This window comes from Columba livia, chromosome 11 (assembly GCF_036013475.1).
Source record: "Columba livia isolate bColLiv1 breed racing homer chromosome 11, bColLiv1.pat.W.v2, whole genome shotgun sequence".
NCBI classification, from domain to species: domain Eukaryota; kingdom Metazoa; phylum Chordata; class Aves; order Columbiformes; family Columbidae; genus Columba; species Columba livia.
Genome location: NC_088612.1, coordinates 15,873,573 through 15,890,379, shown reverse-complemented (window position 1 = coordinate 15,890,379; position 16,807 = coordinate 15,873,573). Strand labels below are relative to the sequence as shown.

Sequence of the window (16,807 nt, the reverse complement as noted above, 5' to 3'; positions counted from 1 at the left end):
TGAAGTCCAGAAAGGGGATACAATGTTAGTGTAGATTCTGAATTGTCAGCTGACCAAACTACTGGGGTTTTTGTCCCCTGGCAATTGTATTTGCTTCTGATGAAGTAAGTCTTCAGCAAACCAGTTTCTAAGGAACATGTTTTTCTGTATTAAGCCAAATCTGAGTAATTTATGCTAGTCCTAGTACTATATTACAAGTTCAGAACAGCATCTGTAACTCGTATTGGTGACATAAAATAACAGGCTGAGAAACAGAGTCCTCTAAAATGGTTACTGATTATATTGTTTAGGTAAAGTCAGGCTGTGGGAATCTGTAGTTTATGCAGCCTGACTAAAAATATGCAAAACACACAACACTCTCTCTTTTCACTGGCATCTCTATTGTTCATGTTACAGAATTCTGACCGAATCATTGCTAAAACATTTGGGAGTGGGGTGAAATGGGTTGATGGTAGGGTTATTTTAATTTAGCCTAAAAATACATAGTGATGCCAAGAGGAGGAGTTTATTAATCCATTTTTCTCCTCACAAGTGAGTGTTCCTCTTCGCTGCTTGGTGCTTACATTTTTTGTGCCACCAAAGAACAAGCCAGATCAGAGTTAATTCAGATGAAATCAAGACTGACAAAAAAGGAAGCAAAAATACGTGGTTAGAATTAATTTCAACTGGATCAGTTCTCTGATGTGACTAACAAAGTCTTTCACAAATGGCAGTGCTGGCACAAGGGTTGAGGTGGGAATGGATATTGAACATGGAACTGTTTCCATTTTAGGGATAATACAAGTTGCTCATCATGGGTATTCCCTTCTTGCCACGTAAACTGTTGGTTGCCCGTTCTACGTTCTTGTGTCCTTCACTGCGTTTCTGGGGCATGGGGGGAGCTTTTGTGGAGCATCCCGTCCTAGTTCAGAAACGCAGTTATCTTTTCGGATCCCTTCTGTGGTCAGTTTCTTTTGTGAGGTTGACAAAGTTCAGCTGTTGTTGAACAAGTACTGATTTTAATTTAGTTGCTGCGCATGGGAAGAGAATACTTGTTCTTTGAAGACTTTTACCAAGAAGTTTTCACTTCTTTTGTTACTTCTTTTCGTTACTGAGCCTTTCTAAAATTTAGCTAAGCTGTTGTTATGCTCTTTTTCAGTTTATTAACACACTAGAGAAATTGTACAGTTTTCATATACGATAATAGCAATTTTTCTAATCATATTGGCAAAGCAAGCTCTTTTGGTACTGTGCATTTAAAACACACCAGTGGAGTGCTTAGAGTTATTTATTGACAGAAATCCCAGGTTCTCCTATTAAAAATTAATGCAAACAGAATATATCCAAATTGCTTTTCATTCACCAGTAGTCAGAGTATTGAGCTGTCCTTTTGGAACAACATTGTCATTTTGTTTTTACTTTTTTGCTCTTTGCAGATGGGCAGAAAATTAAATGTAGTCTATTTTTTAATTAATTGTGAAGGTATTAGAAAATAGTTTGGGAAAAAAAGATGGGTGATATCTTCAGTAGTGTGCAGCTTTTTTGTCTTCACATACCTTAAATCCTTAAGTACATTGTAAGAGCTCATGCAAATCTGAAAAGAGAGAAAAGCATTATTTTATGAGCTTACAAATACCTTTTTCTTGAGTTTGGAAGTAGCTGAGCACACTGAACAGAACGTTCATTTAGAAGTGGATTAGAGGCATCTAAATGCTTGGTGCATACTAATAAACTCATACAATTTTGGTATTCTCTCTACAAGAGAGCAGCTAGGAAAAGCAACTACATGGGTGAAGATGTTATAGATTTCAGTTACTTATTAATGACGTTTTTATTGGAATTCCTGCTCAGAAATTTACCTAAGTTAATTATTTGCTGATCATTTTGGAGCAGTTTTAGACTTAGGTCTTTCAAAATACAAGTGAACTCATCAATGCACATTTTTGATGGTTAAGAGGCTACTTGAATTAACTTCAGCTTTTCTATTGTGAGCTCTTTAGACTATCTTTCACATAAGCTGTTTTTCTGTTGTCTTGACTGGGTATAATCACTATCAGCATTATAACTGAGAAACAGGGTTTTAGTTTCCTAAGTGTATATAGGTGCTAGGTTTTGATGAATTTAGGCAGCAATTAAATGACTTCATAGAGTATTTAATACCCTCTGTTGTCCTTATGTCTGTTAGACCTTGAACATAGACTAAACATATTTTGATTTAGAACTTCAGTGCTCATTAAAGAAAGCTTATACTAAGAAATCTATTCTTATCCTTCTAACACGGCACTGAAAAAGTTCCCTGAGCAGTATATAGGGTACCTGCACACTTCTGGAGCCTGTAGGATTTGCATTATTCATTTATAGAGTCTGATTTCAGGCATTTGTTGCCTCTAGCAAGTATCAGGTTCTTAACGTGCTAGAAATATTGTATGTTAGCATTTTAACATGTGTATATGCATGTGTGCGCATAATGTCTGTGCACGTCTGAGGGGGGTGTATAAATAGTACAGTATAAATGTATCGCCCTGTAAACTGCTCCGTTACTTTATTTCATTGTGCAGCGTTTTTGCACTCAGTAGTGCAGAACATCCTTTATTTTAGGCAGTTCCTGATCAGGGATTGCATTCGGCAATGTCGCAGCACTGAGGTGCCCTGGAGCCCAGCCCAGGCTGAGCTGCGGGCTGGCGGGACAGGCCTGGGGCCACTGCACAGCAGCCGGGGTACCTGTTCATCGCCTCTTCTGCTGACCACAGGACTCAGCATTTGCAGTCGTGCCTGCATTGTGTCCGGTTCCCATGTGCTTTCTGAATTGTATTTGGATCGTAGTGGTTTATTCATTATGGTGGATTAGATATATACGCTGATATCTCTTAACATCCAAATTAGGCAAATCTCATGTGCTTTTGGGAGATTTGGCTGAATTTTTCTGAAGCTTAACAATTTCTGAGGCTGTGTGTGAAGTGGAAGGTGTATTAGCTAGATAGATCCTTCAGTCTCTTGTGTTATTTTTGTGATTCATATATCCAATGTAGGAATATTTTTATTTAACAGGATTGGGCTTTATACATAAGGGTGCAACCTGTAATTTTTCTTCTGGTTTCCTGTCAGCATTTAAACAAACTGCTTTTGTCTCCTGAGATCATTCTGTGACTGTTGGAGTCACATGGAAGTGTTGACTGCTGTTCCGTGTCTGGAACAGCTTGTGACTGTTTACTGGAAAAAAGCGGCAGCGTCGTCGTAAAAATGTGCAGTCTAATATCTCTGAATAGCTCTGTTGTTGACAGTTGTATAGAAAAATCACCTACTCAACTACAGATACAAGAAGGGTTCATTGTGTAAAACCAACACATACTACTTATGTTGTTTATCTACTTGCCTAAATCTGAGTTAAGTTTGGAAGGTTTGCACCTTTTAATATTGCTCATTATAGATGTCCAAATAAGAAGTAAAAGCCGGGTCAATATAAAATTCCAAACCTGCATTTAAAAAAATCCAACAAAATCCGTTTCTAGAGGCTTTTGAAAACAGCATCTATTAAATTTGTATTGCAAAGTTTTTCACACTTTGTTGTAGATGCTTAAACCCTTTGGTAGAAATAGGTATGCATGCACTCTCTGTCTTACCTTATTATAATGTTCGGGTTCAAAATTGACAGTCCTGTGTTAGGGCTGAAAACTTGAGTGCAAAGGAGAAGCTAGGCCAAAAAATCCAGAATGTGTTTGTGTTGGATGAAATGGGAATAAATGAAGTTGCACTAAAATAGGGTTAGTATTAACATGTTGTAGCATAGCCATGCAATTACGAGTGATGGAGGAGGGAAGCAGAAAGAACTGGCTTTGGTAAAAAAGAGTGATGTAGCTGGCGTGTTTTAAACTGTAGTAGATAAAAATTGAAGAAGTTTGCGTGAGAGCAGTAATGGATCTCATTTATCTACTGTTTTGTAGCATCAAAGACAGGAAATACTGAAATGGTGTGGTAGTAGTAATTCGTGCAAGAGTGTCTTCTGTGTGATACTAAAAATATTGCACTTGATACCAGGTAGGGGAAAAAAATAATTACCTGTGGAAGTTGCACTTAATTTCATGGTGTGTTTGGCTCTCCTTAACTTGTAGAAATGCAGCGATACTCTGAAGGTACTGAGAGAGGGAAGAATAAAAGCTATTTAGGTTTAGCAGAAGTGACTTTGTGCAGAGGGGAAGCTTTGCAGGCAGAATGTGACTGAGAACTTGACGTTGAATAGTTGAAGATTAACACCAACCGTGAGAAGCAATTGCTTTAATATACAGTTTGGGCTTTTACAGTAGAGCAAGTGAACAGCTTATTAGAAAAAGTACTGGACATTAAGAAGTCTCAAGCCAGACTCTGCTAAAGTATTGAACCTTTTTTTCCTGACAATATTTAACAGAAGTAGGGTATGTCATTCTTATGTACCCTATTATAAGACATAGTTTTCAATTGCTGTGGACTTGGCTGTACTTTAACTGTTTGTACTGAAGCTGTCAGAATCAGATTTCCCCCCCCTCCCCCAATCCAAAATCTTATTTAACCACACTTTAGTAATGTTTGAGAAAAAACTTCAGAGATCCAGCACATCTATCTATAGAGCATTTTCACAACCCTTGCCACTTCTGGCATAGATAGTGCATGTATATGATAACCACAGGTCAATGAAACTTGTCCCCTTACATCTTCACATGGTCCCAGGATACTCAACATAATTGTGCTGTCTCAAGGCTATAAAGTTAGTCCGATGCATTTTTGTAGCTGTTTATCACAGCTGAACTGAAAGCTGGGACTCTGCTCTTGCGGACTTCCAGGCTGAGGGCTGAGCTCTCGGGGGCAAGAGCGCGAGGAGACAGCTCAGCTGAGCGGCTGGGGGGCTCAGCGCTGCCGAAACGGCCACTGCGCTCAGGCGTTTGGGATGCTGGAGACAGTTCTTTGAATGCGTGGTGACTTGGGTGCAGCGATAACTAGCTGAGGAAGTGCATGCTCTGGATCAGGAAGCAGATGGAGTCACCCACAGAACTGACTTGTTTTGTTGCAAACCATAGGACACTCTGAGATGACATTTTGGGCATCTGGGACTAAATACACCTAGCCTATTACAAGCAAATGGGAGTTTAGCAATCCTTAGTCCATAGTCTTTTTTAAAAACAGAAACAAGCCAACAACAAAAAAAAGACAAAGCCCACAAAGAAACAAAAACCAACCTGCAGCTAGTATAAAATTAGGCTTTTCTCGAACACACTTCCACTCCCACACTATTTATGGTAGACAGCAGCAGAAGGAAGTGGTTGATCTGATGACAGAAGCCAAAACCCCTATGCAGGCGTAAAATAAATGACCAAATTCATTTCTTGAGGTAAGAATAAAATTACTGTTTAGCTTTCCATAACCTCTGTTGTGGAACTAAAAGGTAACATTTTGTGTAGCTTTTATTTTTCTTTTATTTTTAAGTGGTCCTCAGTCTCATTTGCCTGTGTGCTTTTTTTACTTCATAGCTTATCCCAGATGAATTAGCATAATCTTTTTTTTCTTCACCCGAGTCTTCTGCTTTGCAAAAGGAAATAGTTGGTCTCCTTCATTAGAGGGTCACGGTAGAAACTTTGAAATGGTGAAGAGTGTTTACTGTGTTTGTGTTCTGCTTTTTCGTTTCTGAAATCACCTGAGAATCCGTTTATAAATGCCAAACTAGATGTAGACTGATTATTCTGAATTAATGAAGTTCATAAAACTCTCTAAAGTACTTAACAATAGCCAGCTATTTTCAGTTTTTAAAATAAAGTACTAGTACTACTAATGTACTAGCTGAAGTACATTTTCACAAAATCTGCAGTTCTTCAATATTTAAAATTCATTGGTTTGGACAATACTGTCCTTTAAACACAGGATTTTGATCTCTGGTTATAGGGAAGGTGGTGTGTGGTTATTTTTTGCTTTTAACTGCTACACAACATTGTCTGCTTTGGAACAGTAGTTTTGGTTTTTTTTATCTGGAATGGTATTAGTTAAATCCTAGGTTTACCCAGAAGATGTGCATACCTTGAAACAGGTAAAGAGTTGGGGGCTTCTTGGTACTACAGACTTAGAATTGTTGTAGCTACAAGATTTAGTAAGCTCTTCTTTTCCCCTCCTCTTTTTCTGTTTTAGGTGAAATTGTGGTAAATGAAGTAAACTTTGTAAGAAAATGCATCGCAACAGATACAAGTCAATATGACCTGTGGGGCAAATTGGTTTGCACTAACTTCAAGATTTCCTTTATTACGGATGACCCAATGCCACTACAGGTTTGTTATTGCTCACCTTGCTACATCATGACAACAGATGTGATGGGTAAAATGGATTTAGTTTGAATACAGCAAGTCTGCCTCATATCTGATGTAAATCTGGTGCCTTCTCAAACAAGAAGGTCTAAATGATGAGGTTTCACTGCCCTGTTCTGAATGTGTTGCTATTCCATCCTTTAATTGAGAATGTCAGAACAGAGCAGGTTTGCTATGGAAGTACAGCCAGCTCTATGTACCTCTTCTTATGGAGGCTTCATTGGGAAGTGGCTTTACAAAAGGTAAGGCAGGAATTATATAAAAACTTCTTCCTTCTTGAAGAAGGTGATTGCAAATGTTTCTTTGACTAGACAAGCATCAGATCAGCAAAGCCTTTAACGTGTCCAGGTTTTATCGGCATTGCAGACAGAGGACAGAGTAACCATGGAGTGAGTTTTCATGGTAGATGAAGCAACAAGAAAAGGGGAGACAGGAACCAGACTTTTGTCAAAGCAGAACATGTGATGTTCAAAACCTCAACCAGTTTTTGAACAGCAGATTATACAGTACTGTTTGGAAATCCAAGTTGCGAGTTGTATGTCATTTTCACTTTTGTTTTGGGCTTGTAAAAGAAAACACTTCATTAACTAGGTGTTTGTAAAGCTCTGAAAGTAGGCAGATGCTTATGCTGTAATGGTAAGTTTAACCAAAGCTCCTTCAAAAAATTAATTTTTGAAATGAAGTAGTTATCCAAACTTATTTCTGAAAGTTGAAATAATATTTTTTCTTTCTATAGTTACAGTAATAGTAGGAGGTTTTTTTTGCAACATATTTGTTTTACACTTCATATTGTATTGAATTTCTACTAGCAATTTTTGAGGCTAGTAAATTGAGGGCAAGTGGTGGGGTTATTTTGTTTATTCCACTGGGGTTTCTAAACTCTTTGGTGTGCACTCACCAGCACCAGAGAGCTGTTTCCACAGCCTCTGATTGCCTGTGAACAGGCAAGGCTGGTACCTGTCAGGAAAGTGTAGACATGACTGATTTTTATCATAGTCTTCAAAGGTGTGCTGTGTATCTGGTTGTGAACTGCAGAACTGCAATTAATAGCTATGAGTTCATGTGTTGCAGAAATTCCATTATAAAAACCTCCTCCTTGGTGAACATGATGTCCCGCTGACATGCATTGAGCAGATTGTCACAGGTATGTCAAAAATAGCTAAGTATGGTGACGGGCTTTAAGCTTACCCAGTTCAAAGCTGTTAACTGATTGTTAGGTTGTGTGGAATTGTTGGTGCTTAGGGTTTTATGTCATTAATATTCCCTGATTTGAAGAATCTGATTTATTTAAAATTATGCTAAAAGCCTTAAAATCTGAATAAAACTCGAAGTGCCAGGTGTGTCTAGTTGGGTCTTTATATTAGTTTTAAATTTAACTATGATACTGAATCAACAGGTATCGCGGGATAGACACCTGTTACAGCAGTACAAAATTTTGTCCTCTCTCACATGAAATGTGGTCTTCCTAAATGAGAGAAGACTACAGATAGCTTTTATTTTGAAACTTGAGGGCTGACAGATTCCAGATGACTCTTGTGCATGTTCCTGCAGACTGTCAAATAGCATGAACATTTGTAGTTTTGTTAGAAGAACAGTAGTTTCCGTTTAGCTTTTCTATTGAGGTTTCAAGCTCGTTAGAGGGAGAGGGCAGTATTGCCTGCCACACACTTGAGGAGGTTGTTCTTTGTTCTTCTGTTATGCAGGTTTACCCTAAGTTTATTGAAGCATAAGCTTTTACTACTAAGAACTAGAGGAGGTTTTCACCCGTGCTGCAGATGGGGTTGCTCTGTGGTTGTTACTTTGAAATTGAATAGCTGGAGGTGTCCTAAAACACTTGTCTTGAGTTCCCTGGAAGTACTTAAGTTTAACCCAGAGGATACCTTTTCTACCTCAGTTGAACAGCTGAAATATGCTATTAAACGGAAACTTCTGGTGACAGCATTACTGTATCTGTTTGAGCCAGTCTTGAGTTATATACTTACAAAACACAGTTCAATAACTTTGTCTTTTATTTACAGTGAATGACACCAAGAGGAAGCAGAAGGTCCTTGGTCCCAACCAAAAACTGAAATTTAATCCAACTGAATTAATAATTTATTGCAAAGACTTCCGTATTGTCAGATTTCGTTTTGATGAAGCAGGTCCTGAAAGTGCAAAAAAGGTATTTTATCTTCTTATGAAATCTTGCTTTGTAGTCATTACAAGTAGCAAAAGCTGTGCTAATGAGAACATTATGGTTTATGTTTTGATAGAGAAGTAGATGGACAAAACTGTAAATTAATCATATTCTGTTACAGCAGAATATCTAGATTGGGTAAATCTAAATTTGGTAAAAAATTTAACATTATGTATTTATTTTCATATAAAATAAGCCTGTCTCTTGTCACGTCTGTTGTATTTTTAGTAATAACACGTTTATTTGTTTAATAAATTACTAATTTATTAAGCAAATCTTTTAAAAGACTGAAGTTGAAATACTGCATTGCAGCTGTATGATAGATGTTTATGTTTGTATGGAAAATGTTGGAAACTTTTATACACTTTCTGAAAGCCATAATTTACCCATAGGTAGAATGTATTATCTTATATACACACTTACTTGCTTCACACAGCAAGTCCTCCAACGAGCTCTTGAAACAACCCATTTGTCTAAGCGCCATAATACTATGTGCTCTTTCTCAACATTTTCTTAGAAAAATCTTGCATGCCTCTTGACAAGGGGAATTACTTCTGTCTGTACATTCCTACAAATTTCATCCCTTCCCAGTTTCAACACTTGTTGTAAGTCTCAACAAAATCATACAATGTTATTGAACCTGGTAAGGTCCCGATAAGTTTCTGCTAATCAGAGATGATTATTCTACATCACATGGGTTCATCGGCTTCGTTCTCCTGATGGGTGTGATGGGTTTTTGGGGTTGCAGCTCCTCTGACCTCCATGGCACCACTTCGTGGCCAGGCGTGGCACAGCAATAGTTTCGTAACAAATGACCCAATTTGCTCACCAAGCTTAAGAATTCCCCTTCTCAGTAGGATAAAGTTTGAGCTTAACCCTCTAAGTCCTAAGACCCATCTGCCCAGACATGTCTGTTTGCAGTTATCAACTGAGGAACTGATGAACCAGTTCATCACTTCTTTACCTTTTGCCCCCTCACTGAGATCCATGGGCAGAAGGCAGTGGTGCAGCAGACTGCTCTTTCCTTGTTACTTCTCTAGGTTCCTTCCTGCCTGCTGCTTTTGGTGTTTGTAGCCTTTCATGTTTGGCAATCTTTCTGCAGGCAATTCTCCTTCCTCAGCTTCCCTGATATCTCCCTGGAGCAGCCTGTCCACTGCAATATCTTTATAGCAAGTGTTTCTAATTGGCTGTCACAGCTAAGAAGAGTGATTAGCCTGGAGGAGGGGGGAGAAGAGAATAAACTTCATTAGCACTTTTGGGGCAGCATTTACTTATGCAAGAGCAAAAAGTGAAACGTTTTTATTAAATGCTTGCTTTATACGTGCATAATGACATGGTCTAACGTGATGTCTTTTGATAAGAACGGCTAGTTCTAGAGATCCAGAAGGAACTGCATCTGTGTGATTATGAAGGTGGTAGTGGTGCTGCCCAAAAGTGTAACAGTTGCCATGTTTCCGTACCAGAGTGCCTCCCCAGAGGAGTGGAGAAACACTTACACAAATCATACTGTCAGCTGGTCAGCTACTATTGGAGTTTGGATGGAACAAGTAGCTTAGTGTGACTTTGTATGGGTGTATCACAGAAGCACACTTTTACTGAAGGGAGATAACTTAATCTAATGCTTCCATAATAAGATTATTCTATTAGCATTAAAATGCAAATGTTTAAAATTATGAGGTCCTTAGATGAGGTTTCTTCTATCAAGATTTTGCTTAAATTATTTTGGGATGCTGGTCAACACACCTAGAATGGTCTTACATGGCATATTGAATGGAGTTATTTTGTTCTTTCTGGCACTTAAGTGGGCTGCTAGCACCACACTCTTGAAAGATTTTATCTGGTTGGTTGGTTGGTTTGTTTGTTTTTTCCCTGCACTTCAAATAGTACATATTGGCAAGGTTGTCCTGATGTTTAAAAACAAAGGAAGGTGGTCAGTCCTTCTCAAAATTCTGAAGGGCCCCTTTATAATATATATTTACATCCAGCAACTTGTGCATGACAACATTGGTAGCTGTCTACTTGGAAATAATTGTGTGTGCATAACTTTTGTAGGGACGACTTAAAGTATAACTGAGTGCTGATGAGAGAGAGTTCCAGCCCTTCTCTTCAGCTGAGTGTGCTAGCGTTGTCGTCTGGCTGAGAAAATGTTGTAGCACAGACCTGACCATGGAGTCAGAGGTGCTAGATATCTCTTCTGAGTTGTCAGGATTAGATCAGGTTAGCTATGGATTTGTCCAGTTGTATCGTGAAAACCACCAAGGATGAAGAACCTTCTCCCTGTGGGTAACTCGTTCCAGTGGTATATGTTTTTCCTGGTGTCCAGCTTGAATGTCCCAAGATAAGATTGTGGCTGCTACCCATACAGAGTCTGGGACTACCTTCCTGGTAGTGGTTTCCTGCAGTCTCATTGTTGCACAGCTGAATGAGCCCTGTTTCTTCAGAAGTTGTACTTCAGGACCATAGTCATATTGGTAGCCCACCACAGGACCCTCTCCAGCTTCTCTGCCTTCCGTTGGACCTAGGGGCCTGTCATCTCTGACCTCCAGTCATCTCTGTAAGAAAAAAGTAAAAACACTTGTCAGCTATATTTTTTTCCTCACAAATTTACTTATGCTCATTTTGGAGCTAGATACAAAGACCTCCTGAGTAAAAAATGAACTGACAAATTGTACTTGTATGTTTTATGAAGGTTTTCTAGGGTGCTTAGTGTGGAGAAACTGCAGAACTCAGGATCTCTGGAATCAGTGAATTGTGCAGGCTGTAATTTAAATCATGTCTAAGTACTTATGATGGAAGTGTTTTTGAATAAGGCTTTTTTCACTTGTTTTTAAAATAAGTAGAATGGAAAGTGATGTGACAGGTAGGATTACAGCCTCTGTTCTGTAAAGCAAGAGACCTGCATGTTAGTGCATTGTAAATAATAAATAGTGTTCTTTAGCAAGCGTTACATAAATACAGTCAGCTATACAAATCAGAGCAGGGAGATTTCTAAGTGAATGTCATCCTGGTAATATAGAGGAGTTATCATCCTATGGATAAAGCACTGGTAGGTCAAAATGAAATACCTACCTACTAAAATACACACTTCGAACTATGAGAGTATAAAGGTCTCTAACTTGTTGCCAGCTGCTCGCAAATGTTCTGTTTAGAGCAATAGTTAATGAAATGAAAACAATACACTTGATAATTACTATTTTGAAATGAGCTTTAAACATACGGAGTAGTTACGAGGAGAACTTTATACAGTTGAGTAATTTGTTTCATGCATAGTTCCTTGAATGTAATGGAAATACTCAAAACCATTCAGTTACATAAATATATATTGGCAAAGAGAACATAATCTGTTCCTAAGGAAGCTTCTGTGTTTGCTGAACAGGGCATAAGCGAGAATAACCCTTTCTAATTAAGCTGCTTTACTAGAACTGAGAGTATTCTGACTCTCTGGTACCAAGTGTGAAAAGAAGGATCCCAGCTTGAAAGCACTGAGGCTCCAGATGTGGACAGTCTGACTGACTTGATTGCACATATAGACATGGTGTGTGGGTAATATTGGTACAACTTTCAGAGGTGTTTTTCTCTACCTTAGCACAGAAACAAATTGGAAGAACACATTGAATTTTGAAATGAATTAGTTTACTTTGGGGTAAATTATTATGAAGAAGCTTAAAAATCAATTGTGTTAGAAAAATACTTTCAATGTTAGTTGCAGCCGATACATGCTAATAAAATACTGTCTCAACATTAATCAGTTCAGTAAATATTTCCTTCCTCACTTTTATTAATGGATATTTGGGAGACAAGAGTTAAGGAATAATAGAGGGAATGCAGGCTCACACTCGTGACTGTTCAGCAGTTTAATTCTGTTTTGTCTCTAAAATAAAGCTGTAGAGTGTCCAAGGGAAGGAAAGCCAGATGGGTGTGGGAGGAAGCAGCGGATGGGGAAGCGAGTTGGGGAAGTCTGAAGTCGGGCAGTGTGCAAGAGGCGGCATTTCACATTCCTTAAAGGAAAAGGAATGATTTTGTTCCAAACATCACAACAGTCAAAATGAAAATGCGTGCTCATTCTCACCACTACAATACTTGACATTAGACTAAGCAATTAAAATGTATGACAAGGTGAGGCTTTAGATCTTAGGACTGTTAGATGATAGTGTGTTGCCTCACCGTGCATATGAACCTTGGCAGTGCCCCAGAGTGGCACACACCCTATAATCTGTTTCCTAAATAGATCTCCATTTTCTCAGTCCCTTTCTCTTCTGGAACTCCCTCAGTTCTTTTCTTTTAGGAAGCTTTTTTTAAATGAGTATGAGAACAGTTTCAGAAGCATGTGCTTAATCAAAAGAGAAGGAGATTTATTTATCTCAAATCTTGTTTCCTGTGCAGTTAAAACTAGGCTTCTCACATGTCATAACGCTTGGGACGGAGAGGAACAGTTTCTTCCTAGTTGTTATGAAGAGTAGTATGGAACTCTGAGAGTTTTGGACAATCGATCCTGACCCTTTCTAATGTCTTCCTTCCCCCCCTAGCTTCTGTATTACTTTGTTCTAATTGTTTATACAGATCACAAAATTGGTAATATCTCAAGACACTGGGAACACATGAGAAGATATTATCTTTATGGTCTTTGGAGGGGGTGAAGAAAACTTTTTGTTCAGAAGTAAACTTATCCAAAGGTATTTTTTAAAAAATAGCAATATATTTTAATATTTCTCTTAAGGCTTAGGAAAGCTGTACTTAGAATGTTCATGTACAAGCAAGGATTCTGATACGTAAAAAGTTACTTAGCTTCTGAAACCCTTGTACTGTTTTCTCTTGTGTGGGTTACTTGTACTTAAACCAGATTAACTATTATGTATAGCTGGTATTGGACTTACTACAGATAGAAGAAACCACTGTTCTCAATGAGACAACTGATAGCTTAGCAGCTAGGAGAATGCACACAACGGTTAGGGCTAAGAGTCTTGTTACCTGAAAGCTTGTTTTCCCAAGAAGTCTTCTGCCCAGGAAGATGAACAAACGGTGTGTCTGTGGGGCTGGCTCTGGTCCTGGGTGTGTGACCTGTGTCACAGGTGTGTGCTCAGAGCAGGAATTGCCGGAGCAGGGAGCGCATCGGAGCGGGAGCCTGGACGCGGGAAGGAGGTGACATGCAGGGGTACGCTGAGCACATCTTAAACATGGCTGTTCAAAACGGGATTTTGCAAAAGCATGAGCAGTTTTTTGAAGCTCTCATCTTTGGTAAGATTCATGTTGAAGAAGAGGAGGGCTTACCCTGCAAGTACTGTTTATTTTTCTCAGATAGGGGTTGAACAGGGGACATTGACATAGGGAAATGGCCTTTGTACTACGAAATAATTAGAGCCATTGTGTTTACTCTTTTAATAAATGAACTTTCTAACAAACAGTCTATTCTCTTGTTACTGGACTGAGCCTAGCTTCAGCTTTACACAATTGTACATTGGCAAAAATACCAAACATTTTTCAGTTTGATATGAGAACATTTCCTATAAAACATGTTTGTCCTCCAATTTAAGAGCTTTCTTCTCATGGTGATAATCTGCTGAGATCTGTGGAATGTGCTTGTCTTTTGAAACTTTCAGACAATAAAGCTGCTCTATGGATTTAGTGAGGAATAAACTGAGTATGCCTTTAATACTTGTTTAGTGTCTATATGAGTGGAATTTGTCTGAAATGTAAAAATGAAGACAAAAGCAAGATAAATATTCTTTTAATAACAGAAATAAAGGTCCTAAACCTGCATTGTAATCTGCAGGTGGACTGTTCCACCCAGGCAAGAGCTGCTATTGTGAGTTATGTCTGTGCTGTGGAACACCTGCGAGCATTTTTCAGCTGCTGGGTTCAAAAGTACAGCTCTGGTCTCATATTTTCTGGGAACCGGATCTGAATGCTTACCATCTCCTGCAATTTTACCCCTCTTAACACAGCACACACATACTCTCCTTCTCAAATTTGGCAAGTAAATGACAGAGATTTCAGCTGCTGCTTTTAAAAATAGGTTTTACTGTATTTCTGTTGTGTTACTTGGCAGCATAATGGAATTTTTTTAATGTCCTGCAGTTCATCCTCAAGCCTTGAGAGTAGATGAGCACAGTAGAAGGCTTTCATCCCTCGCTCCCATAAATGAAGATGAGGAGTAGCTCTGTTAATATTGATTACAGTAGTGAGACATTACATAGAAAAACTGAAGTAAAAATGTGTATCTACACAGATTTCCATTTTGTTTCATTGTGAATGACAGGCAAAAGAAGTCTGGGAGAAGAGGCCAAGTATTATGGAACAGCCGGCCTCTTCAGCTGTGATTTGTACACTTAAATCACAAGATTTAGTAAAATGTGCATGGCTTCCAGTTACTTCATAGGACTTATTAAAAGTTTTACTAAATCCTGGAAACGAGCTTAGAGATTTTCATTTGAAGAATCATGCTAGACTATTTCCCAGTGCCGCTTTTACTGTTGGGAGGGAGAGGGGATGGATTCCTTTCCTGTGCCACCCCCCCCAAATGTCTTGCCATCTATTTTCTTCTGCAGTTTTATTGTAGAACTGAAAGTGGGGGGAGAGTAGGTAAAGCACCTGTTCTTCTAAGACTTGATAGGATTGTTTTTGTTGAGGAGTGTTTGTGGAAAAAAAAAATATCAGCTTAAGTTAGTCTACAGTCATTACTAGTTTTGTTAGCAGTGAGGAATGTCCCCACCAAAAGCTGAACTAAATAAAATCATGGTGAAGGTTTCATAATGCCATATGTGCTGCATCCAAGCTAGTACAGGTACAATAACTTTCTCCATGAGGAATGTGGCATGCGAGAGCTCTCAAGGTTTGTCCTGTGGCGCGATGCTGCCGGTAGCAGCGTTCCTTCAGTTGTGCGACATGCAAATCTTTCTTCTGTGTCTGTGATAATATGAAAACTTCCCTTCACTAACAGAAAACAACTTCTTGGATGCACAAAATGTTTTTCAAAATAATATCCAAACCAGCTAAACAGTGAATAAATTGTGTCAACATGTTGCCAAATATAGTCATGGAGAGTTGAAGGGAAGGGAAAAAAAATGGGAAAATCTTAGGTGGTAATAATATGAACTTACTATGTCCCTAATTTAAAACTTTTTCACATGGAATTTCTGTATCTGGACATATAGAACAGTTTTGTGTTTTATAACCTCCTTTGTATTGAATATTTTCTTTAGAGATAAGGCAAGTACGTTTTAGTAAAATGGAATAGCAAATACTGAGGGAAGGAGGCAAAGCTAAACACTCGAGATGAAGACCTGAACTTTGGAGAATAACAGTACCAGTCTCCACTTGACAGTTGTTCTTCCTGAATTTGATTCTTCCAGATATTAGGTTTTTCATCACGTCTTTTGTATTTGTTAGTGAGTATCCACATTTAGAGAGACAAAGGCTAGTAAAGCTTGACTGTATTTGAAGTCTAGTGTCTAATCCTAAACCGTCTGCTGCACTCTTTAATTTTAATAATCTTCAGGTTCTACCAAAATGAACAATTTAGACAGGTAGAAAACCAGTTACTTATGTGATGCTGGTCCCAAGACTGTCACAAAAAATGTGAAGACTTAGGCAAGACTCTTCCTTGTGCCCCAAGTTAATCTCTGCTGTTCTGAGGATGCATTTCTCATTTGAAATCTCTGCTGCCTTTCCCTTCCCAGGGCAGGGCTCGTGACTCAGCCTGGTTAAACCTGATTCATGCATCACGTTGTCAGAGGCAGTGTTGGAGCTTGCTGTAAACCTGCAGGTGTTGAGAGGGTATGGGTGGCTTCCTCTTGTGAATGAAATCCAGTCATCTGGGGCAGAACCTGTAAGGACTAGGCCAAAATGGAATGAAGCTGACCTCTTGCTACCGTTGGAAAGTTTGGCTGATGTTTCATTTCTCAAGATGAGCTGGGGACTGGGAAGGAGGTGATTATTGGTGTGTTTAATTAGCTGTAGTTCCCCCATACTTGGCCAAAAGTCCTACCTTAAAAATTCAATTTTTATTGAAATAGATTGATGGAGAATCTTTGACCTGCTGTTCAGCTGACAGAATACCAAGTGACTAATATGAAGAAAGCATCTCCTACTCTCAGTTACTTATTTCCAAGTAACTCAGGGGAAAAGCTGTTCTTTATTACTGAAGAATTTGCTTTTTATTTATATTAATGAATGCCCTTCATAATTTTGGAATATCACTTAATGAGATGCAGGATTGATGTAGGTTCTGGACATTTTCAAAGAGCAACCTCTAGTTTTCCCTTCCAAGAGCAGAGGTTTTTGAAGGTTGTGTTTTGCTTAGTGCACACTGGTAGGCCTGATACCTATATGGGGT

General features: G+C 38.7%; 1 protein-coding gene across 4 annotated transcripts in view; it reads left to right on the top strand.

Annotated features, from left to right (window-relative positions):
- MTMR10 (myotubularin related protein 10) overlaps window positions 1-16,807 on the top strand; it is a 44,237-nt gene that overhangs the window by 13,716 nt on the left and 13,714 nt on the right. For all 4 annotated transcript variants that reach the window (XM_065076088.1, XM_065076087.1, XM_065076089.1 and 1 more), the window contains 3 exons: window positions 6,127-6,263; window positions 7,371-7,443; window positions 8,318-8,460. In XM_065076088.1, the coding sequence (XP_064932160.1) occupies window positions 6,127-6,263; window positions 7,371-7,443; window positions 8,318-8,460 (353 nt within the window). The remainder of the gene's footprint in view (window positions 1-6,126; window positions 6,264-7,370; window positions 7,444-8,317; window positions 8,461-16,807) is intronic.